The sequence below is a fragment of the Lissotriton helveticus genome, chromosome 1_1, assembly GCF_964261635.1.
Source record: "Lissotriton helveticus chromosome 1_1, aLisHel1.1, whole genome shotgun sequence".
NCBI lineage: Eukaryota > Metazoa > Chordata > Amphibia > Caudata > Salamandridae > Lissotriton > Lissotriton helveticus.
The window spans coordinates 1,436,790,612-1,436,815,932 of record NC_136057.1 but is presented as its reverse complement, the minus strand read 5'-3'; the positions used below and the strand labels follow the sequence as shown (position 1 = coordinate 1,436,815,932).

General features: G+C 44.6%; 1 protein-coding gene across 4 annotated transcripts in view; it reads right to left on the bottom strand.

Annotated features, from left to right (window-relative positions):
• The window catches only part of DENND1C (DENN domain containing 1C), a 219,309-nt gene that overhangs the window by 8,700 nt on the left and 185,288 nt on the right, over positions 1-25,321 (bottom strand). For all 4 annotated transcript variants that reach the window (XM_078685386.1, XM_078685399.1, XM_078685380.1 and 1 more), the window contains 2 exons: positions 17,772-17,839; positions 16,711-16,918 (listed from right to left, as the gene is read on the bottom strand). In XM_078685386.1, the coding sequence (XP_078541512.1) occupies positions 16,711-16,918; positions 17,772-17,839 (276 nt within the window). The remainder of the gene's footprint in view (positions 1-16,710; positions 16,919-17,771; positions 17,840-25,321) is intronic.

Sequence of the window (25,321 nt, the reverse complement as noted above, 5' to 3'; positions counted from 1 at the left end):
ATGCAATTCATCGGCGGAGACTTCTCACTCACACTTTCAAAGCCCTACACATCATTGGACCAATCTAACTTAACCTGTTACACTTCTAAACTGCCTCGCAGTTGGCTGGCGGTGGGGGGACGGTGCTTGAGCACAAGAGGCATATGAAGAGTGACAAGCTGTTTTATGACCACATTTGTTTTCACAGCGGTCACCACATGCCCTTTCTTTCTGCTGTTACTCACACTGCACTTTTTCCCCATCTGGAAACTTTGTTCTCGAATCTCAGAACAGTCATTTGCAATGCAATAAGGCTTGCATTTGTGAGAGTTTGAGCTATTAGCAATGCCTTTTATTTATGTGTTTTAAAATCCTGCAAGCGGTGCGTACACACAAACTTTATACTTCTAGTCCTAGCTTACGAGAAGCAAGGCTGACAGTAAAAGAGGCGCAGTTACCACCAACCTTGCTTCTCGTAGGCAATGACTATAAGTACCAAGTGTGTGTTTACGCACCGCTTGCAGGTTTCAAAACACATAAATAAAAGGCATTGCCATTTACAATGGCATTAGCTCAAACTCTTGCCAATGCGAGACCTATTGCATTGCAAATGATTGTTCTTGTAACCTGCCACTTTCCCGTCCCTCTCATAATGTTTATTGCACCCTTCAGTCCCTCTCCTTGATGTTTCTTGTAACCTGACACTTTCCCATCCCTCTCGTAATTTTGATTGTCCGCTCCTGTCCCTCTTTGTGATGTTGCTTGTTCCCATTACATTTGCAAACTGTACTTCTTCAGTTATGTTTTCAATTCGTTCTTGCGTGTCTTCATAAAACAAATCTTGACATAAATGGACGTTTTGTTCTTATTTTTCTGTAATGTATTATACCATGGGTACTGACAAACTTTCTCTCTCTCGGGGGCCAAATTTACAGTGTGGTTTGTGGCGGAGTGCCGCACCGGTGGGGGCGGGGTCAGAGGGGGAGGGGGGTGGGGCTAAAGCAAAAAAAATGTGTGACAATGAGGTTGAACACAGGTCCCTGCAGCAGTCGCCTTCGTCCACTGAGCCACCAGACCCGGCATACACACATATATCTATATATATATATCTATCTCTCTCTCTCTCTGTCTCCCTCCCTCTATCTCTCACAGTCTCCCTCTCTCTCTCACTGTCTCTCTCTCTCTCCCCCCGCCCCCGGTCTCCCTCGGTCTGTCTCCCTCCTCTCTCTGTCTCCCTCTCTCTCTCACTGTCTGTCCCTCTCTTTCTCTGTCTGTCTCTCTCTCTCTCTGTCTGTCTCTCTCTCTCTCTCTCTCTCCCCCTCAAGCTCCCTCTGTCTGTTTCCCTCCGTCGCCCTCCCTCTGTCTCCCTCTCTCTCTCACTGTCTCCCTCTCTGTCTCTCACTCTCACTCTCTCTCTCTCTGTCTCTCTCTCTCTGTCTCCCACTCTCTCTCCCTCCCTCTCTGTCTCCCTCCGTCTCCCTCCCTCTGTCTCCCTTCCTCTGTCTCCCACTCTCTTTACCTCCCTCTGTCTCCCTCCCTCTCTGTCTCCCACCCTATCTCCCTCTTTCTGTCTCCCACCCTCTCTGTCTCCCACCCTCTCTGTCTCCTACCCTCTCTGTCTCCCACCTTCCGTCTCCCTCCCTGTCTCCCTCCCTCTCTCTCTCTCTCTCTCTCTCTCTCTCTCTCTCTCTCTCCCTCTGTCCCCCTCCCTGTCTCTCTCTCCCTCCGTCTCTCTCCCTCTGTCTCCCTCCCAGTCTCTCTCCCTCTGTCTCCCTCCGTCTCCCTCATCTCCCTCCCTGTCTCCCTCTGCCTCCATATCTGCCTCCCTCTGTCTCCCTCTGTCTCCCTCTGTCTCCCTCCCTCTCCCTCCCTCAGTCTCCCACCCTCTGTCACCCTCTGTCTACTACCCTCTCCCTCTGCCTCCCTCCCTCTGTCTCCTCAGACTGCCTCTCTCTGTCTCCCTCTCTCTGTCAACATCTGTCTCCCTCCCTCCCTCTGTCACCCTCTGTCATCTTACCCCATGTGTGTGTCAGCCGTCAGCCCGGGCTGAGACAGCTTCCCGGCGCACACACACAGCCGCACCCCAGTACTTCATAGGTCTTTAAAAAACCATTTACATGTTAATAAAGCTTTGTTGCTTGTATTTCACCTCTTAGCGCCCCTGCATCTCCACGCTGACAATCCCTGGAATCCCCAGCCCCCACAGACCAGAGTCTCTCAGAGCAGGGCTTCTGCAACCCGCAGTGTTTGCTAAGACTATTACATTAAAAAAAAAAAACACAGGTAGGATGTCTGGAAGGTCCGCAGGCCGCCAAAGAAGGCTTGCCAGGCCGCTGACGGCCCGCGGGCCGTACCCGTGTATTATACCATTCCTAATATTATATTTTATAAAACTGTTAATTCCTTTATCATCACACTCAGATAAATGGCACTATTTCTCATACAAATGTGGGATGCAAAAAAATAACTCCTCCATTGGAAACGTTTTCTGTTATTTATCCAAAACATTTAGAAAAGTTGCTAGTTGTGGTCTGCCAAATTTTTCCTCTGGTTAATAGAAATTGGAATTCCTCTGTACGTTGTTGAGGCCTCTTGCCATCAGGTTTTATGTGGGTCTGTGGCATTCATTCGCATTTAAGTGACACAGAATAAACAGGAGTTGTGGGATCTTTTGAGGACTTAAAAGTGCATAAAAGCATTAAAGTTATCAGCTTGGGGCTTACTCAGATTGCTGGCACAGGATAATGTTCTGCATGGCTAAACACTTATAAGGTCCCAAAAACGAGACCCATTGGCTATGCCAATGCTTGTTTCACTGACTGTTTGCTTGTGACTGTGCTTCGAGCTTAATGACAATACCTTGTACTTGTATGGGTTCTGGTGGGCCCTAGATAGGACTGGACAGAGGACACAAAAGCAGTTGTGGCAAAAATGCTCAAATCAGCCACGCTCTCTTTGTGTCCTCCTGCTATCTTTCTCGTTTCATCCGTGCATTCTGCCCCTCCACTGCCACTCTGATAGCTTTCTCTCGAACTTTTTTACCCTTCCTCTATTTCTCTCTCTCCTGAAACCTTCCAGTGCCTGCCGCAATTAATCTCAGGTAGCTGGGAAAAGTGACAGCGGCACCAGGAGCTGCCTGGGCTTTCATAACCAGCCTCCAAGGACTCCAATCCACCAGGGAAATGCCCGGTGAAATAGGCGGCTTGTCCACCGAAGCCCTCCAGCTTCTTGCCTGGGCCCAGCAGAGTTTCTTGGTCGTTATGTCATGAAAGCTCTATACTGTGGTCCACTCCATCACCACAGAGATGCATAGCAGTCAAAGAGTAGAAGAAGTGGATTGGCGAAAAATTGTTGACCTCTCTCAAATGAATGATGAATTAAGCGAGTATTTAAGAGTTTACGCATTCATGCAAAAGCACGTGCCTGTACATGGAATTGCATGAGCGTGCCGGATATTGCCCATTTCTATGTGACAGTCTTTGTGTGCATGATTATAGTGCATTAGCATATGTTAGAGAATCCCTCCACGTCCTCCACGCACTTTTCGTCCGTGGGACAGAGCTTGTGCCGTACTTCTACGCTTGGCGCTGCTTTTAAAATTAGCCACTATTTACGACACTTTGGGATGTACGATTTTGCCCTCGGTGCAGGGCTCTGTTTTTGCGTGTGTGGTTTTTATATGCGATAAGAGTCAAAGTCGTTATAAGCATCCTTTACTAAATAAAACCCAACTTCGTGGTTGATGATAAATTGTCAAACTTCGAACCCTTGAAAACAGTCACTCTGCTGAACTTTCCTTACACCAACCAGGCAAGCACAGTATAACAGAGCGGGCGCGCAGGGCTTCAGTTATTCAGGAGCAACCTTTTAAAAATCACACACGCCACCATCCTTTTAGAAAGACGTGCATTAAGAGCATTACTGAGCAAACAGCTTCGGGCTCGTTCGGGGCATTACTCATGGCAGCGAGACACTTCCGAGAAACAAAACAGAAAAAAATCTAATAAAAAGGCAGAAAAATGTGTCAATTGTCATTAAAAGTCACATCCCCGGGACTCGGCGAACGACAGAATGACATATGGGGCAGATGTAGTAATCTAACTAAAACTAACATGGTGTGTGTCAAATTAGGTGACACTGAGCTGCTTCATTGTACTCCACTGACATGTCGGAGAATAAACAAGCATATCAAAAAAAGTGCGGCAAGCTAATAATAAACCTACTGTATCATGCCACCGGTAAGAGATCCAACGCCGCTGGGCGGGGCTAAAAGGAGAAAGGGTGGCAACAAGCAGCGATTGGCATGCCTTCAGTGTAATCATTGCACTGCCTTTGGCATAATTTGTGACGCCAAACAACGCGCACAAATGAAAACTGAAGGCGGAGCTGGGACACGGCTTCTGGAATCGTATCGGTTCCAAGAAGCCTTGTATGACGAGCGCAGTGCATGCGCTACTTACGTCAGGCCGAGACCTAAAAATAAAAGGCACTTACCTCTTCTAGCAGCACAACGTCCTTCTCGATCCTTCTATCCTCACAGGCTCCTGACTCCCACGCCAATCCTGGTGCGGCTCTCATGCAGCATGAGAGCTGCGCCAGGATTGGTGGGAGTGGCCTCTATCCACTCACAAGAGCACTGGAGGCCTTTGCTTTCCTTAACCCAGCTGTCTTAAGACAGCTGGGTTAGAGAGGTTTAAAATGTGCATACCTGGCTGGCCATTGCAAGACGGCTGGCCAAAGAGACATGCACATTTTAAACTTGAGAGCACAAAGCTTCCTGTTGCCACTCAGCAGCCAATGCCTCGCCCTGACGCTCACATCGGGTTGGGTCGGTTGCTGAAAAATAAAATGGCAATAAATAAACTTTATTGCCATTTTATTTTCCAGCTCTGGCCAGGGGTTTTTGTTTGTGGGGCGATGCTCTTCCGCTCAAACCGAGGAGCCGCCCCCTGATCGTGATAGCTTTGGGATGGTCACCTGTGACTATTCTTCTCAAGTACCTTTGTGTCCTTACCTTTTCAAGGGTGGGAAGGCATGGGGATACAGACCACATCTGCTGACCGAAGTGTCAATTGATACTCATTCGGATGCAGGATCCAGTTTCCTGGTCTGGGAAGACGTAGGGTGCGGAGCCTTGGAACAGTAGCATCAGTGGTTTGTGGGCCACGGCCACGTTGTCAGATTGTCGTTACAAGTAAACAAAAGTGTATTTGTAGCCCACAGTATCATCATGAATTCACTCTCAATCTAGGATTTTGTTTCCTTTCATAGTAACCAGGTACCGGAGGGGACAAGCTGCAGGTAGTAAATGCATGAGCGTAGCTTATAGCCTATGTGTCAAACCCCATCTCTGTTATTTGTCTTTGGTCAAAGTAGACCATTGTGGTGGTAACTAAGAGGGTGTTCTTTCTCGTCTGAGATATTGTTGACCTGTACATATCCACTCTGTCTGAGCCTGGTTGGGGTTCAGTGAGTGTTGCTAGACTTGGAGTTAAACTTCCACAGTAAGTTACCAGACCAGAAGGCTGCTTACTTTTGTTAAAGTTCTAGAAGTAGCAGCTCTCTTGATGCCCATGTTTGTCCAGGAAGAGCTCTAGCTGAACAATATAAAGTTAAGCTTCTAAATCTTTAATTTCTCTTAAATGGAAAGGGAGCTTGCTTTCCAGAATTGCCTTTTTCTCTCCGCTAAGCGTATTTGCCACAGACTAAGATGCTATTGCTGATGTTCAGTAAAACTGACAGCTCGACCAGATAGTGTTCTGGAAGACTTGTGTTGCAGATATAACCCCAAAGCTTAGATGCTTGCACTAATGCATATCAAAGTGTGTGGAAAAGGTGGTGAGGCACCTACACTCTTCCTGTAGAGGGAGCCGATGATATTCTACGTCCAGTTTCTGTTTCAAGAAGCACTTGGCCTCTTCTTTGAGATTGGCCATGATGTGATCAAGGTGGGAGTATTGAAGCACTATACTAAGTGGCCATATTGCAGAGTTCTGTGTGTGTGTGTGTGGTGGGAGGAGGGTGGAACTGCATCTTTTCTTTGGTTCATGAACATTAAGCGAAGAGTGGTTTGCTTGTAACTATTGTGGCTGTTTTTTTGTATACAAGGGCAGAATTCTGGTACCAAAGTAATGTGCAATAGTGACAGGAAACTGGTCCAAGAAAAAAATTACTTTTGGCTGTGAGCTGAGGTCAGACTTTTTTCTGTAAGGCATGTTTGCTTAAACCTGCAGGTGAAAATTAGTGCACGATAAAGTAGTGCCTCTGGAGTAGTTTAATGATGGTTAGAGGTGAAGGCAGGGTGGATAATAGAGTGGAGGTAGGCATAACTAGAAATCACTACTGAGCCGATCCTAATGGATAACCTTTCACTCCGTGGGGTAAAAACAGCCTTTACATTGCACTATTGCCACTGTTTGTGGTAAATCTCTTTTTGAACCATGCTAACACTGTCTTGCGGTAATGAATCATGGCTTGCAGTGCACTGTATTATTAGGGTTGGGGAGTAATGAATAGTAATTATCAGTACTATCAGTAAAGAATTTGGCTTCATATCACTAGTACTGCAAGAAGTAAGGAACAAGACGTACATCAATCAATCAGCATTTGTATAGTGCAGCACTGTCACCCCTAGGGGTTTCTTGGTGCTGAAGGTGCCATGTTTCCATCGAAAAGGCAGGTCTTGCGTTTCGTTCTGAAGGCCGCCAGGGTGGGTGCTGTTTGGAGGTGAAGAAGCAGGTAATTCCGGGTCTTGGTGGTGATGTTGGAGAAGGAGTGGCCCCCACTGCGGTGGGTGTAGGGGTGTGTGTGCAAGGGTGAGTGTGGCAGAGTGCAGGTGTCTTGCAGACAGATGGAAGTTCATAAGACGAACCTTGATTGTGTAGGGCTTTGTAGGCATCCATGAGGTTCTTGAACCGGCATCTCTTCTGAATGGGGAGCCAGTGGAGGTATCTGAGGTGGGGGATGATGTGGGTCCATTTGGGGTGGGCCAGGATTAATCTGGTTGCAGTGTTCTGTATGGTCTGGAGTCTTCTGAGGAGCTGGGTGGAAATTCCGGTGTAGAGTGTTGCCGTAGTCTAAGCAGCTGGTGACGAGGGCCTGGGTGATGGTCTTTCTGGTGTTGATTGGGATCCATCTGAAGATTCTGTGGAGCATGCAAAGGGTATGGAAGCAGGAGGAGGCAACTAGATTGTCTTGTCGTTTCATGGTCAGTTGGCTGTCGAGGATGATGGCAAGGCTGCGTGCATGGTCTGTTGGTGTGGAATTTTTCGGGCTACCAGCTCTGGTTCCATATGGAGGTGTTCTTTCTGAATATCAGTGCTTTTGTTTTTTCAGAGTTGAGTTTGAGGCAGTTGCCTCTCATCCATTTGGCTACGCTGCTCATGGGATTTGCAGAAGTTGGTTTTGGCATTGGAGGGGTCTTTGGTGTGTGAGAGGATTAGTTGAGTGTGGTCTGCGTAGGGGATTATGTTGAGTTCATGGTATCTGACGACGTCTGCTGGGGAGGTCATGTAGATGTTGAACAGGGTGGGGCTGAGGGATGATCCCTTGGTTACTCCGCATATGATGTCGTTGGGTGCAGAGGTGAAGGGAGGCAGTTCGATACTCTGTGTTCATCCTGTAAGGAAAGAGGCATTTCACTTGAGGGTATTTTGCTGTATGCAGATGTTGTAAAGTCTGTTGATGAGGGTGAGGTGGGAGATGGTGTCAAATGCAGCGGAGAGGTGGAGGTGGATCAGGGCCACAGTTTGTCTGCAGTCAAGGAGAGTTCTGATGTTATCTGTGGCAGCAATCAGCATGTCGCAGTGCAGTGGTTGGCATGGAATCTCTATTGTGAGGCGCCGAGTAGGTGGGTATTTTCCAGGTATTTGGTGAGCTGTTGGTTGATTACTTTCTCAAGTACTTTGGCTGGGTAGAGGAGCGGGAAGATTGGTTGGTACTTTTTGAAGTCACTGGCGTCGACAGAGTGTTTCTTTAGGAGTGGTTGCTGTGGAGATGGAGGTGTTGAGGATGCTGGTGAGCACTGTGCTGATTGGGTTGGTTCTGAGGTTGAAGAGGTGGTGAGAACAGGGGTCGTGGGTGCCACAGAGTGGATGGATGAATGGCAGTTGTGGTGGTCTGAGTGGTAAGCCGAGATCAGGTGGTGATCGTTCGACTATTGTTCACTGGATGGTTGAGATTGCTGAGGCTGAGAGTGGTGGGTTGGGGGGTCAAAGTTGTTGTAGATGGTGGCAGCCTTGCTGTGGAAGGAATCCTAGAGGGTGTCGCGGAGTTCTTGGGATGGGTAAATGATGATCTCTGTGGTTGTGGTGTAGGAGAATTCCTTGACTATTTTGAAGAGCTCCTTCATGTGGTTGGGAGCAAGGGATGGGGCAGTGGAGGGAGGGGGAGGGCTGAATGTTGTCTGTTTAGTCACCCTATTTTGTAGGAGGGGGCGAGGCAGTGCTTATGCCTGCAATCCCTGTCTGGACCTGCACACAATTTCCCTGCTTGGTTTTCCCTGCTGGTAAAATCAGTCCTGGCGTGCCTACATCGAGTAATCTAATACTCCTCCCATCAACTCTACCATTCTTCGTCTTTCTCCACCTCCTTTGAGGGATTCCATTCTCCCCTGAGCCAGTATACTATCCTACCCCACCTTTTAGTCCTTTACCTATGCACCTTAACCACCTCTCTACTCTTTTTTAGGTCGAGCTATTATATAGCTCTGACATATAGTAGGGGAAACAAACTCTTGAACAAGGGCGGATTACGTCCAGTTCATGTGGTGCACTCGTGTGAAACGCGCGTGCACAAACCCATCAGCCTCGCTCCCATTTGCTCCCCGAGCCAGGCTTCTGAAGCTTCCCCAGTTCCCTCCCACCCTTCCAACTTCAGGCATTCAAGCGTGAAGCTTCCCCAGCGCGCGCTCGGCCAGCTTTAATTACCCCAACATTCCTCCCTCGTGTTTCTTGCGTGTTTCTTGTCTTTCCTTCTGCCGAAAAATCTACAGCACATTTAATTTGCATTTTGTTATAACCAGCAGCCTCGAGAATTTCAGCATCCTTAATTTTATTTGTTTTTTGATAATTGAATTTAAATGGTAGACCTAGATTTCCCACTTGTATAGAACTTTTGCTCCGTTTAGTTTCGTGGAGAGTCTCAAATCCGTTTGTTCACAAGAGCAAACTAATTGTAATAACTAAGACAAGCATTCTAAACATTCTCATTCAGGAATAAAGCAAACACGCTGTTAAAGCACTTTAACTGTGTGGCACGGCTTCCCATCCAAGCCCACGGTGTTAGGCTGCTACTCCAGCAGTCCTGCAAAAATGGCTTTCCCCAGTGCTGACACGCAAGGGGCTACACTATGAATTGTAAAATTAAAGCCTGTCACCCGACTCGCCTGTTTTTCACTGCAAAAGGTGAAATAAAATCCTTTTTCTGTAACATGATTTTCTGTTGCTTTCAGTGATCTCCATTTAAGTAGTACTTGTGATGGTCTGAGCCCTTTTGCAGATTGTACTGAACGTTGCCACACATTAACACTAGCATTTCCTGTATGTTTCAGATATAGCGAAAAGTTCAGAATCAAACTGTTTACGTTTGAGATGCCGTCTGTTTCTGGCTCAACAAGAATTTAAGAATTGTCCATGTGTGAAAATTTGTAATAAATGCACCTGGCACAGGAGAAATATAGCATATTTTTAGTGTCCAGATTTTACTGTGGAATACTTCTTGCCCTCTTTGCTTAAATTTGGTAGATATTACCCTAACTTATAACCTCTACTTTACATCTGTATTTACAATGTTAAGGGTAAGCTTTCAGTAAAAAAAAAAAAATGATATTTGATCCTGTGTGTTTATGTTTAATTTCAGATTTTATATTATCTAATCCAGCCCAATCACGGGTCAATTCCTTGACTTATTTTGGATGACAGGTTCACATCCAAACTAGCGCCCCTTCCCTCTCGCGCTTTCTTCTATGCGCCCTAAAGCCCTTTCCTAAGCTCTATTATAAAGGCCTCCAGATCTGCAGAACCCTGTTCTCGGTTTGTCCCACCCACCATTCCCCCCCCCCCCGGTCACCTATGGTGACCATTTGCTACCAGACACTTCGTGCGCGCTGCGCTCCGCCTCTGATGCCACTTCAACACACCAGGCTGCATACCCCCTCTCCCCTCGCTCGCTCGCCAATGTCCTTCCCACCCTTCCTTTGATGTCCGCCGCAAGTTCTTACAGGCTAATGGCCCTCCCCCAGCTCAGAGCGCGCATCGCTTGTTTTCATCTATTCTCTCACTTTACTTTCCAACCCCTTTCCCTCTCGCCCATACGTTTTCTTGCTCTCACACCTCCTCCTCCTGTTTGTTGTCTCATAGATTCCCTTCCTCATTGTTTGCTCTTTTTCCCTCCTCGCTTTAGTGATCTTTCACCTCATCATTCTGCTTCTCCACGCCAACCCTTCTTTCACCCCTCTTCTCTCCTTTCTCTTTCCTACCCTCTATCTATCCTCCTTATTAGCTTCCCACAGCACCACTCAACGCCACAGCATCACTCAGTACCACTCAATGCCACAGCATCACTCAACGCCACAGCATCACTCAATGCCACAGCATCACTCAGCGCCACAGAATTATTCGGTACCACTGAATGCCACAGCACCCCTCAACGCCACAGCACCACTCAATGCCACAACACCACTCAACGCCACAGCACCACTCAGCGAACAGCATCCCTCAACGCCCAGCATCACTCAACGCTACAGCATTACTCAATGCCACAGCATCACTCAACGCCACAGCATCACTCAGCACCACTCAATGCCACAGCACCACTCAATGCCACAGCACCACGCAACGCCACAGCACCACGCAACGCCACAGCACCACGCAACACCACAGCACCACTCAACACCACAGCACCACTCAACGCCACAGCATCACTCAACGCCACAGCACCACTCAACGCCACAGCATCACTCAATTCCACAGAATCACTCAACACCACTCAACGCAACAGCACCCCTCAACGCCACAGCACCACTCTATGCCACAGCACCACTGTATGCCACAGCACCACTCAACGCCACAGCACCACTCAGTGCACAGCATCCCTCAACGCCACAGCATCACTCAACGCAACAGCATTACTCAACGCCACAGCATCACTCAATGCCACAGCATCACTCAATGCCACAGCATCACTCAGCATCACTCAACTCTACAGCATCACTCAACACCACAGCACCACTCAACACCACAGCACCACTCAACGCTACAGCACCACTCAACGCCACAGCATCACTCAATGCTACAGCATCACTCAATGCCACAGCATCACTCAGCGCCAAAGAATCACTCAGCACCACTGAATGCCACAGCATCCCTCAATGCCACAGCACCACTCAATGCAACAACACCACTCAACGCCACAGCACCACTCAGCGCACAGCATCCCTCAATGCCACAGCATCCCTCAACACCACAGCATTACTCCACGCCACAGCATCACTCAATGCCACAGCATCACTCAGCATCACTCAACGCTACAGCATCACTCAACACCACAGCACCACTCAACACCACAGCACCACTCAACACCACAGCACCACTCAACGCTACAGCACCACTCAACGCCACAGCATCACTCAATGCCACAGCATCACTCAGCGCCAAAGAATCACTCAGCACCACTGAATGCCACAGCATCCCTCAATGCCACAGCACCACTCAATGCAACAACACCACTCAACGCCACAGCACCACACAGCGCACAGCATCCCTCAATGCCACAGCATCCCTCAATGCCACAGCATTACTCAACGCCACAGCATCACTCCACGCCACAGCATCACTCAATGCCACAGCATCACTCAACGCGGCAGCATCACTCAGCACCACTCAGCGCCGCAGCACCACTCAGTGCCGCAGCACCACTTAACACCACAACACCACTCAATACCACAGCACCACTCAATGCCACAGCACCACTCAATGCCACAGCACCACTCAACGCCACAGCATCACTCAATGCCACAGCATCACTCAGCACCACAGCATCACTCAGCACCACAGAATCACTCAGCACCACTCAACGCCACAGCACCACTCAATGCAACAGCACCACTCAGCGCACAGCATCCCTCAACGCCACAGCATCACAGCATCACTCAGCACCACTCAATGCCACAGCACCACTCAATGCCACAGCATCACTCAGCACCACTGAATGCCACAGCATCACTCAGCACCACTGAATGCCACAGCATCACTCAGCACCACTGAAGGCCACAGCATCACTCAGCACCACTGAATGCCACAGCATCACTCTGTGCAACCATTCAACAACTGGTTCTAATATGTTCTCTCAATGTTTCAAGCTTTATTACAAATGTCACAAAAAGATGATAATATTTCACTGCTGTTCTTGGATTTTCATCACAATAAAATACACTGAACATAATCTTCCCAAAAGTCATTTACAAAAGTTTAAGCTATTGCCATTATAAATTACAATAACTTTTATTTAAGTATTAATTATTAAAAAAAATAAAAGCCATTGTTATTTGTAATATTAATACATCTAAGTCATGTAAATACAACACATATTGCATTACAAATGCTATAGGTGTCACGTTTGCGAAAGTTAAAACTATTGGCATTGTAAATGACAAAGCTATTAATTTAGCTATTTTCAAAACCAACACATAAATAAAATATTTGTCATTTACAATACCAATAGCTCAAAAGTTCCTAATGCGAGACCTATTGCATTGCAAATGCTTGTTATCACCTGTTTGCACTATCATTGTAACATGATTCCTCCTTTTGTATTTTATGGAATTGTAACCATGCTGTCCGTATTATTATTATCCATATGTATGCTGATGTTGATTAAAATACTGCGCTTGAGAACACGTTAAAATAAACATTTTAACCTTACCGTGTCTCTATTTTACTCCTGTTGTGCACAGGTATGAGTGTATAACAAAAGAGTATTCTCACTTCCCACCATTCCTGAGATGGTCCTAAGTCACATGTTCTAAGTTGTCTAATCATTGGTTTCTTTCCTATAGGTCGAAGAGCTAATGTGACTGACTGCTAGTCTGGTAGGGGATTTTGGGTACTAAGGTGAGTTTTGGCAACCCTAATTCACTGATGTCCTAAGTCTCTGTGCGCAGTTCTGTGTTTGCGCAGAATCACTGTTACACCCTTGGCTCGCCCGCTGCACAGCGGCCTCCGTAAGTAGTCCTGGGAGGTGGGAGGAGCTGCCAGCGAGGCGGAGAGTAGTAAATCGGTGGGAGTGGGAGAACAGCAGGATTGGGGAAAATGGCGGGAAAAGCTGTACGTCGAGGAAAACCGCAACCCAAAAGACAAGTGTAAAATAAAATGTACCATATAAAAGTACCAAAGGAAGCACCAATAACCACTAAGAAAACAAATTAGGTTTATCAGGAAAGGCTATATGGGAGCTGTCATGACAATCTGGCTGGGCGAGTGGTCCTCTGACAGCAGGACTGAACGGGAGGCTTAGGTGACTAGGAACAGAGTCCCAGTCTCATGGAGATAGGCAGGGGGAGCAGCGCAATGACCAGAGGTCAAGGGCTACAGTGGCTACATTGAATCGTGTATCATTGCCATTGCCAAATAAATTAACCGAGCCTAGAATGACACTTATGACGGAGTGGGTTAGTGAAAGGGACAGATTTGCTACATTACGTCGCTGCCATGTTGTAAGGACGGACACATGTATTACATTTAGGCTGTCCTGTTTTCAGTTTCTATTTTTGGTAAATTCTGGTGGGGTTTTTTCAGTGTTTTCAATATCTTAAAAAACAGTTGTTTTCAGTGGTTACACACTTTCACGCCACTAAAAACAACAGAAAATGTGTTTTTCCGGTGTTAATGGAACGTTTTGTTTTTATCATTGCTTGCTTTCTGCACTGTAAGAACATGGTATATAGATAGTGTACGTATAGTGTATATGAGGTCCAAAGAGATTTTTGCAAATTAATCTTATTGTAGTACACCATACAATACTTCTTCAGTGAGTCTTTGGTCATGTGCGCTCGCACTTTCCTTCCCATGTAAACTTCTGTGAAAAGGCCCTCTCAGCATTTATAGCCCCTTGGGCTGAGAACCGTCAGCTAAGGGACACAGTTGGGATGACTCTTTCTATGATTACACATAAAGCACAAAATGATAAATATTTGCGTTTTAGTTCCTGGGCATAAGAAAACAGTGCACCAGAATGGACTAAAAAGTCAATAGCATCCATCATTAACTCTGAAGATTGTAAAGATGATTTCAGCATACCATCTAACAAGTGGCAAGGATCTCCTACAGGGAATCACTTCAGCTCGGGTATCAATTTTGACAGGTCATCACACAAATTTTTTATATACATAGCTGAATCACTGCAAATACAAACAATATCACTCCAATCTTTGTTGAACTTGGAAAGAACCTTTTTTGCAGAGTATAACAAGTGACACTGCGTCCCATGTTTTCCAAAAGTCTGGTGTCACTTTTTCACCACTATCCCAGATGCTTGGTGATATATATACTTGTCACTATACCTTGCATTTAATGTTTAAAGCCTGAGGTGTTGGCAATTCACCTACTATCAATAATGACCCACTAGAGACTATGGTCTGATGTATTAAGGGTTTTTACCCATTCTCTGTGGGTAAATGTGATGACGCATATTAGGAAAGATTTTTATAAAACTTGCCATTTTACCTATCAGTGAAAGAATCAAATGCAGCCAAAATATCAAATATGAGTTTGATATGTCCTGATTCTCTACAGTTTATAAAATAATTAAACTAGACCTAAAGCATTAAACTAAACCCTGCATCTTTACACCAAAGGCCATAAAACTGAAAAAAGTAAAAGGAAGAAGAAACAATATTTTAGTGGCATCCCTAAAGAACAAAACTCAAGCAGAATAATGTTAGCCAGTCTTTCTTACTGCTAGCTTGTATAACAAAGTTACATTTGATTGACCCCTTCAGTAAGAACAAAATGACTCTCTCACTTTCTTTTTCCTTTCTTTGAATGGCATTTAGTTTGTGATTGTGCAGGTGTTTTTTCAGTGTTTATATGTTTTCACTGGTGAGGGCTATTTTTTTTCTTTCAGTGGGGTTTTATCTGTTATTATAGGTTTAAACCTAAAACCCCACAGCCTAATTACATTATATTACTCCATGGGCAGTGACGTAGAAAGGGTGGGTGCGGCCCACCTCGGGTGTTATCACTGAGGTGGGGTGACAAAATGGCAAAAATATTTGTTTTAAACACATATTTTTGCCATTTTGTCAGGCCGGGTTGACGAGAAATTTTACGCACCGGGTACCACCTGACTTTGCTACGCCACTGTCCACGGGGTAGTGAAGAGGGCATTTTGAATCATTAGCACTGCCACAACATTTTAAACGAGGCCTCACAGCACACTATGTCAGAGAGTGAAAGGTGTTTCTATGGCAGACTGTGTCTGTGCCTTTCTGTAAAGAAAAGGCCAAAATGTGAAGGAAGCGCATTCTCACCGGCTCTTTGAATCTTTTCTACTATATTTCAGTCAAATGTTGGACTCGAAGACCCTTCCATTAGACCCGCCTGTTAGGGAAAGGTTCAAATGGAACTTTAACTGATGCCCCTCTTCTTCCATCAGGAAAACCCCATCTCTATTATTGGCCCGCATTTTGCAGCCCCGCCCACCAACCCTTCTCCCATCCTCTGGGTTGGCTTCCACTTTGTCTATAACTGCTTCAAAGCAGTTTTTATGGCAGTGTTGAGCGTCACTTTAAATAAAGACAATAAAGAAAACAACACTTTTTGTGAGCTCACTGCCGTTAAATGTTCATCATAGAACTGATGCTGTAGAAGGCAAGGCGAGGGGGAGAAGAAACATGTCATCTTAATGGTGGTATCTCAGGACAATATAGCCTTCACTCGCTCCCAGGTGCGGAAACTGAGTACCTTTAAATTGTTCATAGTAACACCTTTTATGTTCATTGCTTGGACGGACGTGACAGAAGTGCAGTTTGAAGCACTATATACAATATCATTTATCATTCTGACGTTGGCAGCTCTTGTGGCATTCCAGTCCATGAGAACGCTGCTTCCTATCTTTCTTCGATACTCGCTAACATTTTTCATGTAGTTTTACTACTGCTAGGGAGGCATGAAAAGGTAATCCTTTGCAAAGCAGAAGCAAAAGCCCATTCAAGAGGTGAAAGGAAAGAGACCACCCTTTATGTTTCCGGAAGATGTAAGTGTTTCTCAGAGAGGAAAACTTTATAAAAAAGGAAAAGGAAACAGTTGAAAGTGAATATGCTCTTCTACACACCATTTAATCATGCTGAATCCCCTATAAAGACAGGCACCTACTGCAAAGGTAGCAACAACGCTATAGGAACAGACTTCTGACAATTTCCAGACTGCCTATGTGAATTGTGTTCTAAAAAGGCATTTTGATTCAAGGTAGTGCAGTAATGGACCTGTTGCAAATGCAAGAATAGTAAGGCATTATATTGCCTTGTAGTCTCTATTGGACTCCATTGTATCACCAGGTGCATTAGCTAAGCAGCCATTTTGTAGGGCTTCATGCATACAGAAATGCACATACCATATTCCTCTATTTCTGGATTGCAGCAGAGTCCCAGGTATGACTGTCCTGTCTAACTGTGACCCTTGGTGCTGATGTCACACTGCCGCCACCTGCTTTGGATTAGGTTGCGACCAGACTCACCGTTTTGATGAAGCTGGAGTCCTCGAGGCTGAAGAAGTCCAGGCTCTGCGTCCCATAGAGGAGTCCCTTCTCACTGCTCGCCTGTGTACTCAGTGTGTCGAAGATCTCTCCTAGCAGGTCGATCTCGCCTGTCTTCAGAAAGTGGTCATCCAGCTCCAGCATCTCCTCCACGGGCTGCGGCTCATCGTCCATTGTCACAGAAACATCACTAGGCCCAAACAGTTCATGTGTATCAATTACTTTTACAATGTTTGCACCCAGCCGCCACCCATATCACCAACTCTTATCTCCGCATACCAACCCAAAAATGTGTATACATTGTCCAATGGGATATGACAGGTGTGTGTTCTTTCTTTACCCTCGGTCTCCCAAAACTTCCAATAAGTTCCCTAGCGCTGCCTTCTCCACGGTGGTCTAGTCTTGAGTTGACAGAGGATGACCCTCATGCCGTCTCTCCCTAGAAATGACCTGGGCAGCTTTTCTGCCGACTGTACCCCGAGCTTGCTCCCAGAGCGGTCTTGTGACCAAATGCCACTGTTTAATTTGTGTTAAAAAAAAGGCTTAAACATTTTCTTAGGAGCCCACCAGCACAGCCGATTTGCCAGGGTTGCCAAATACCAAAGCTGCCTAGCCTTGATGCCACCTTGTGCCTCTCTTACACCACCCTAAACTTCCTCTTTCCTCACTCTTGCAGGTTCTCTTTCATCCTTGTGTTCTCCTTTTGTCACCGCGTTGCTCCCTTTTTCTTCCTCCTTTAGTCTTCCCTTTCCATCTCTCCCCTTTGAGTCAAAGGCTGATGATGAAACATAAGTCCTTGTCTCCAAGTAGTAGTGCTGGTGCTCGTTGCCTACAGCCCCCTGCACAAATGTAATGCTTGCAAACACACATTAGCTCTTCTAGTATGTGGGTAGATTTCAGAGCTCTCCTGCGACCTCACACCCAATCATACCATTCCCATTGGCACTCCTTTGACAAAAGCAATGGTTATCCTGAACGTCTGTCAGAAAGTCCATCCTCGGGACCTCATTTGGGCACCCTGTTGTAAGACATGGTCCTCTTACCTCTCAGATGCCCATGATGAGTTCTCCTCGTACAAGGGATTTGTTTTACTTGGCCTCCTAGGACGAGACTACAGGAGGGAAGAAAGAGAATCCATGTTAAACATGTGGTGATTTCTGGACATGTATGATGCAGTCTACACCGTCTCCCCATTTCATCATGCAGTGTTTGATCATTCTTGCCATGAATGGTGCAGTGTCTGCCATCTCCGAGTTTGAAAAGTGAAGTGTCTTCTAGTGTTTTTGAGTATCTGATGTCTCTGTGCGTGTGGGGAAGTCCTGTTTTACCTGTCTGGTGTGGCCTGTCCTTGTATGTGTTGTTCTGGTGTACCTCCTAGTGCACAATCTTATCATGGGTATTACTCACACTTGCACTTTATGTCACAAATTTCCCAAAGTAGTATGATTCACTTGTTACACGGCTAAACAAGGACTGTGAGCCTGGGGGGCGGGAGGGGGGGGGGGGCTGTTGATGATCATGTGAGAGTACAAGGCCTTTCTGCCACTAGAGGTTTGCTGCATAGAGAGTTCATGAGAGTGAGCGAATGTATGAACCCAGCTGTCTCTCACTACCCTACATTTTATGTTACTTTTAACAGATTTTACTTTGTGCAACCGAGATGCTATGGACAAACGAAAACTAATACATACATGCAACCTACCTCTGACCAGTAGAACCAAATTCTCCACCCAAAACCTAATCTGTTGTTAGTTGCAGGAGAGTTAGGAACTGAATTGCAGCAGGGTACATTTCATCATCCCTCCTGCATTAAAAGGTATTTCTGTTTCTCCGCACGTCTTATTCATATAGTTGTTCTGCTTTCCAAGAGAAGTCGAACTATAGTATTATCGACAAATGGGCAAGCCGTGCCAATGAACTGTTAAGGCTCGATTGGTGAGTCTCTCCTGCTTCTCATAAGACTGAAAAGAGTACCTGTCTTGCCCAGTGAAAAGGTATAAACCATGTTGCATCCAATCCCCAGTTCTTCATGGCCGACCACCAGAAAGGCCATAAGGAAGATCGTGATGAAGAAAGGTAGGTGAAAAATAGAGGACTCTTGGGATAGAAAGCTGACCAGCTCAGTTGCCTTCTGAAGATGCTGGAGTTGCCTTGTATTGTTTGTGAGTTTTGCATGTGTTTGCCAAAGTGTCATGCGACCACACAACATTTACAGGTGATGGGTGGTAGGCAAGCAGAGGTGAGAAAGAGTGCGAAATGGGGCATTCTCCTAGGTCCACAGAGACAACATTATTATACTTACTAAAAAAGGAGAGGGGCTCTCTAAGCAGAGCAGCCATTATATATGAGCCACTTTGTCTCTTAGGTACTTTTGGTACCTTTGATTCCAACGTGAAGTAATTTAAATCCTCAAAAACTGCATTCTGGCTCGCAGGGGCAGGATTAAAGCTGGAAGTTAGTGGGTAGTAACTTTAAATTAAACTTTAACTGCCCACTGCCTCCATTTCTAGCTCAAAGTCTGGAGCAGATGGGAAGTTCCTGATCTTTAATACATTTGACATTTACACCAATGGCAGGGCTCCATCCATAAGTCAGAACGCCTGGTGTTCACTCTCCCGAGCCTTCTGGGAGTAACATTCACTTTTTCAGATCAAAGAAGAGTTTGGGACTAGAGTGCTTTTCTCCAGACAGGTAGCCATAGGAATTTTGGGAGAAACTTTGGAGATGTCTCTGCAAAGATGATGAACCCTTCTTAAGAGAGAAACCAGTAGGCATGGGCTGTGTGCCAGCATCCTGCCTGGTTGTCTTGCAAGAAACAGTTGGCATTGAGTTGAGGAACTTCTGCACATTTCACAAGTCCTTCTCTGCACCAATTGATGCCCAAGTAACTTCATTAGGGGGCACATGTATCATGCATTTTACTGGTTTCAAACAACCCGATTCGCAGAATCGGGCCCTTTGCGACCAGTAAAGTGAATTTTGGTATGTGTGAATTCCAATTTGTAATTTGGTAGCAAGTTACCAAATCACACATTTGGAATTGCGAATACATACCGATTTGGTATTAGGAAAGGGCGTGTTCAGGGCGTCCCTTCCTAAAATTGAATCGCAGCAGTATGTAGGACCCCTTCCCCTTTGGCAATGGTAGCAAAAACGTTTTTTCAGTGCAGGCAGTGGTCCCACAGGCCACTGCCTGCCCTTAAAAAATTAAAAGAAAACTTCATTTTTCCTTCAAAGAAAACTGGCTGCATTTATTTTTTAAAGATTGCTTTATTTAAAAGCAATCACGGAAATGGTGGTCTGCTGACCCCAGCATGCCACCATCCCCATGATTTTAGCAATTCCCAAAGGGTCTAAAAACACTATACACAGGAGAACCATATAGCACACGTAACTAGGCTTGATTGACCACGTCATCAGGTCACCACCAGTGACATGGGGCCTGTGGAGGTGGAGTAAATACTTCCTCAATATTTTGCCATACGTATAATCCATAGAATAATGCATTGTTGTCATAGGTGCAATATTTCATGCTCTGTATAGGTTAGATGTCTGCATAAACCAATCGTTCCGATTGTCTTACACACAAGGAGACACACAATTGCTCTCATACACATACGCAAATGTATGTCAAATACGATCACAGAATCATGTTTCTCTTTCTCACAGAACATAGGCACTGGTAGTAAAGGTCCGGGGGGGGGCGGGACTACAACATTCGTTTATTTTCTAACATTTGCATTGTGTTCAAAGACGGAGGTCAAATGTCAAGCTATATCTTCTGACAAAATGCTGCTTATTCTTAGGGGTGGGCGGAAGGTTTTGTTACGCCTGCGGAACTAGCAGAATTTTGTCCACTCCTCATTTCATGTGGAGTTCTGGTGGAATTTCGCCAATCGGTGCGTGGTGGAATTAAACTCCCCCCGGGGCTCCATAATGTGAGCTGATGAGTGCGGGTGATATTTGGCGTCTCCTAGCGTGATAAGTGGCTGCTGTTTGAACAAATTTGCTGTTGCTTGAGTAGATATTCTACTTGAGCAGCAGCAAAATCCACTGGATTGGCCTTGTGCTCTTGCACAATGCATGACACCCTTTGCTCTTATTTTCAGTGCTGCTTGTTATGCGATTTATAGCGCATGGCTGTCCCAGCAAGGGACGTCCCAGCGCTAAAGAACAGGGAAAGTAATGAATGAGATGATTAAGCTACTGAAATAACCATGTCTTTACTGCCTTTCTGAACACCAAGAGATTGGAAATGTTCCTGATAGCGAGTGGCATTGAGTTCCATAAAGTAGGAGCTAACACCTTGAAAGAACAGACTCCGGCTCCGGCTCTACGGAAACGAGGCACTCGCATCAGATGTAGATCCGCAGGGCACCAGAGGGAACATAGTGGTGGCCAAGGTTTCTGAGAATCACCGAGCCGGAGCCGGTCAAAACTTTATGAATAGCACAAAGTGCTTTGAACCTCACTCTTTTCTCCACGGGAAGCCTGTGGAGTTGGCGCAAACCCCCTGAGACCGGACTATAACTAGGCAATGCACATAAAGTGCGAGCTGCCACATTCATGGTGCGATGGAGCCTATTGGTCACAGATTTATTAGCACCTAACAGAAAATTGTTACAGTAATTCACAGAGTTTCATGGACTTTTTGTTTAACTCCATGGAATTCCACGGAGTTAAACTCTGCGAGTTCTGCCCACCCCTACGTCATTTGTTTGACATATTGATTGGTGTTTACTTTTCTTTCTGCAACTGTGAATTTAGAGCATTTTGTAAAGTTAACTATCTGACAATCTTGCTGGGGTCAATGAAGTGTGAAAGGAAAGGCTGTAGGATGTCAGTTTTCTTTCTAACGCACAACAGCAATTATATACCTGTAAGTGAACTGTAGAAACATTTCAAAACATATCAGTAGTTAGGAAAGCACTTTTTTTTGTCATTTTTAAGTGTGATGGAAAGCAAGACCCCCCCCCCCTCCTCTCACTCACTCTCAATTGCACACACTTTGTTTATACCCTCTTCAGAGATTTAAAACATATTCCGCACAGCTTTTAGACATAAAATGGTGTGACAGAAGTACTGTGCTCCAAATATAATAATCTTTTGAGTTAGGTGGTAGAGGTGTGTATGGTGGGGGATCCTAAAATCCTATAGTGGATAGTGGCTGTGCACTGCTTAGTTAATATAAAGTATACTGGTATACCGTGCTCCTAGGATTACTCCCCGCTCGGGAGTATAATGAAAATCTAAAAGGGGTAGCACCGACACTAGTTGTGTGGGTGTCTCCTGGGGCACTGATTTGAGTGATGGCAACGTCCAGCAAAAGTTTGTCAATAAAGTTTTTCTTTGAAGAAGTTTTTTGTATATTTCCAAAGTATTTTATTCATACTTCTGTACAATATCTGTTGAATTTTTTATAACCATTCAATTCTTCATTTGATAAATCACAACAATCCTTCCAATGCATTTCGGCACTAGGCCTTCATCAGGGAAGTCTGTAATGCAAAATATATGTATGTAACTCCTCTATGTCACAAAAATGTTAATATATTCAACACAATCAAAAATGTTCAAAACAGATGCTCTTAATCAATTTCATAACCACATTTGTAATCCTGATACAAGCCAATTACTATGAGTGCTCCACAAATGATGATTCGATAGTTCATGTGCTTAGAAACTTGATATAGAATGCTCGAGATAACAACAGTTAAAAACTGAACTCAATGTTTCGGGTGATATCGTAATCGAAATGGAGCAAACACTGGTGGTTTAGAATAACTAATTATCACCCTACTCACTTAGAGAAAACGATGTGGGAAATTATATTTCAAGATTACTCAAAAGACGCCATAGTAAATAACCAAACTAATTGGCAGTGCATGGTGGCTCAATAATATAGTTGCCCTAATGCTAATTACAATGCTTACAGTGTACCGCTTGAGGCTGCTTCCAGAAACGAAGCTGCCGCCATTGTGAATCACGCGGAGAAGCCAGCCTGTGACGTATATAGTTGGATGGGGGCGTGATTCTTACTATAACGCTACTCGCGGGGAGGCTCAAAGTAAACACTAAACTTAAAGGGGCCTCGCTAAATTCCTACCTCGTAATCTCCGAGCCGTTTCAAGTGAATATGGTGTGGCGTTGGGAACATCTCTAAAGTTGTTAATCACAAATTATCACAAGATGTACGACATAGTCATAAATAACAAATGAAATAAACATGGCTGAAAATGAATTAAATGCATGCAAAGTATTAGGTAATTGTGTAGACACTCCATCAATGTAAAACGATTAAGGTGAAAATCAGAGAATACTCTGCCAAAAGGCCTTAATAGGAACCATAGTCTGTATCTATAATGTTCATAAGTAACAACCAAATTCTGTCCGTTCGTTCATTCCTCTTGGTTTCAAGGTTTGTAAGAAGTATATCCAGTAATTCTCATGCTTCAAAAGCGTTTTCTTATTGTCTCTGTCATGTCTTTTTTCCACCACTTCCAATATACATGCTTTTAATTGGCTTATTTGGTGATTCGCCTCAATGAAATGCGTTGCCACCACTAATTTAGGTGCTTTTGTCCTGATGTTACTCTTATGCTCATTGAGTCTTACTTTTAGTTTACGCTCCGTTTGTCCAATGTAAGCTTTACCACAAGGGCATTTGATCATATATATTATGTTGGTGGTATCACAGGTTGGGTTTACGTTTAAGTTTATCTTATGCCCTTTCATGGGATGGTTGATGCTCTTGCCTTCAATTATATTATTGCAGTTACTACAGTTTCTACAAGCGATTGTGCCATTGTACCTTACTTTGAGTCTTGTATCTGGAACATGTTTATGATTTCTCCCAAATTTTTTGCTCTGTTAAATGCAAAAACTGGCTTTTCCGCAAATATGTTATTGAAGTCCGGTTCTGCCTGAAGTAAAACCCAATGTTTTTTGATCGTTTTTTTGAATAGTGGACTCATGGTGGAAATTTTACTGACGCAAGTAATTTTTATTTCCTTATCGGTTTTGGGTGCTGTCAGTAGGATATTTCTTTCTTTAGATCGTACTCTTTCCAATGCTGCATTTAAGATAGACTCCGGATAACCTCTATCTCTAAAACGTTGTACCGTTTTTTGAGATTGCATCTCGAATGAGCACTCATAGTAATTGGCTTGCATCAGGATTACAAATGTGGTTATGAAATTGATTAAGAGCATCTGTTTTGAACATTTTTGATTGTGTTGAATATATTAACATTTTTGTGACATAGAGGAGTTACATACATATATTTCGCATTACAGACTTCCCTGATGAAGGCCTAGCGCCGAAATGCATTGGAAGGATTGTTGTGATTTATCAAATGAAGAATTGATTGGTTATAAAAAATTCAACAGATATTGTACAGAAGTATGAATAAAATACTTTGGAAATATACAAAAAACGTCTTCAAAGAAAAAGTTTATTGACAAACTTTTGCTGGACGTTGCCAGCACTCAAATCAGTGCCCCAGGAGACACCCACACAACTTGTGTCGGTGCTACCCCTTTTAGATTTTCATTATACTCCCGAGCGGGGAGTAATCCTAGGAGCACGGTATACCAGTATACTTTATATTAACTAAGCAGTGCACAGCCACTATCCACTATAGTTTATCAAGTTCCTGCTCAAAGACTGTAGCACGCAAAAGAAGAAAATGCAAAATGAAGAAATTACAAAATCGACTGAATCAAGAGCAGAAACATTCGCATATGCGAGTGATGAAACCACAAGAATCTATTCATTTATCAGCGATGAGCCACCTGATTACACAACATCCAGAACAAAGGAACAACAAACGGAACAACTCCTCTACTTATCACGTAAAATCATCAATCAGCGTCTACATGCCAGTACTATGATAAGATACCATAAGGCATCAAGAATTCCCCATGGTCTAAGAATACTACTAAGACCTTCGCTTTGCAAAAAAAAAAAAAAAAACACTGACAAGTGGTATGCAATACTTAATAAATGTTCGCTCGACTTAATTTTATTGATAATTGAAGAACTATCTCAAATCCTTGAAGAACTAGAAAAAGATATCACCATAGTGAAAGAAGAACTGGCGAAAACAATGTCGAGTGAAGAACTTAATAAAATATTGGAAGATATCAAAATTCAACTGGCTAAACACACGGAAGAAGTTAACGAAAGGAAGCTTCGTAAATATCGTCGAGACACCCTCGATTATAAACTGGATGAAGTTTACAATTGGGCAGAAGCTTACGCACGAAAACGATAAAATCGGCAATATACATCACACACTGACACATCATCTACGGATACAGACACCTCAGGAACATCAAGAAGGGTACCTCCTACATCGAAACCTACAACAAGCACAAGCAAGGCACCACAGCCTTTTTTAGAACCAAGCCCCAACACAGGGGACGACCAAGGAGGTCAAGAAGAAAGAAACAACATAGGGAAAGAGAAAGATCCACCACAGACTCGGAATGCTACAGCGAAAAAGGACAAAAAGAAGAACCGGATATATATACAATTTGGTAATTAACATTTCCAATGTTACCCTTTCCAAACTTCAGATTAATACCCTCCA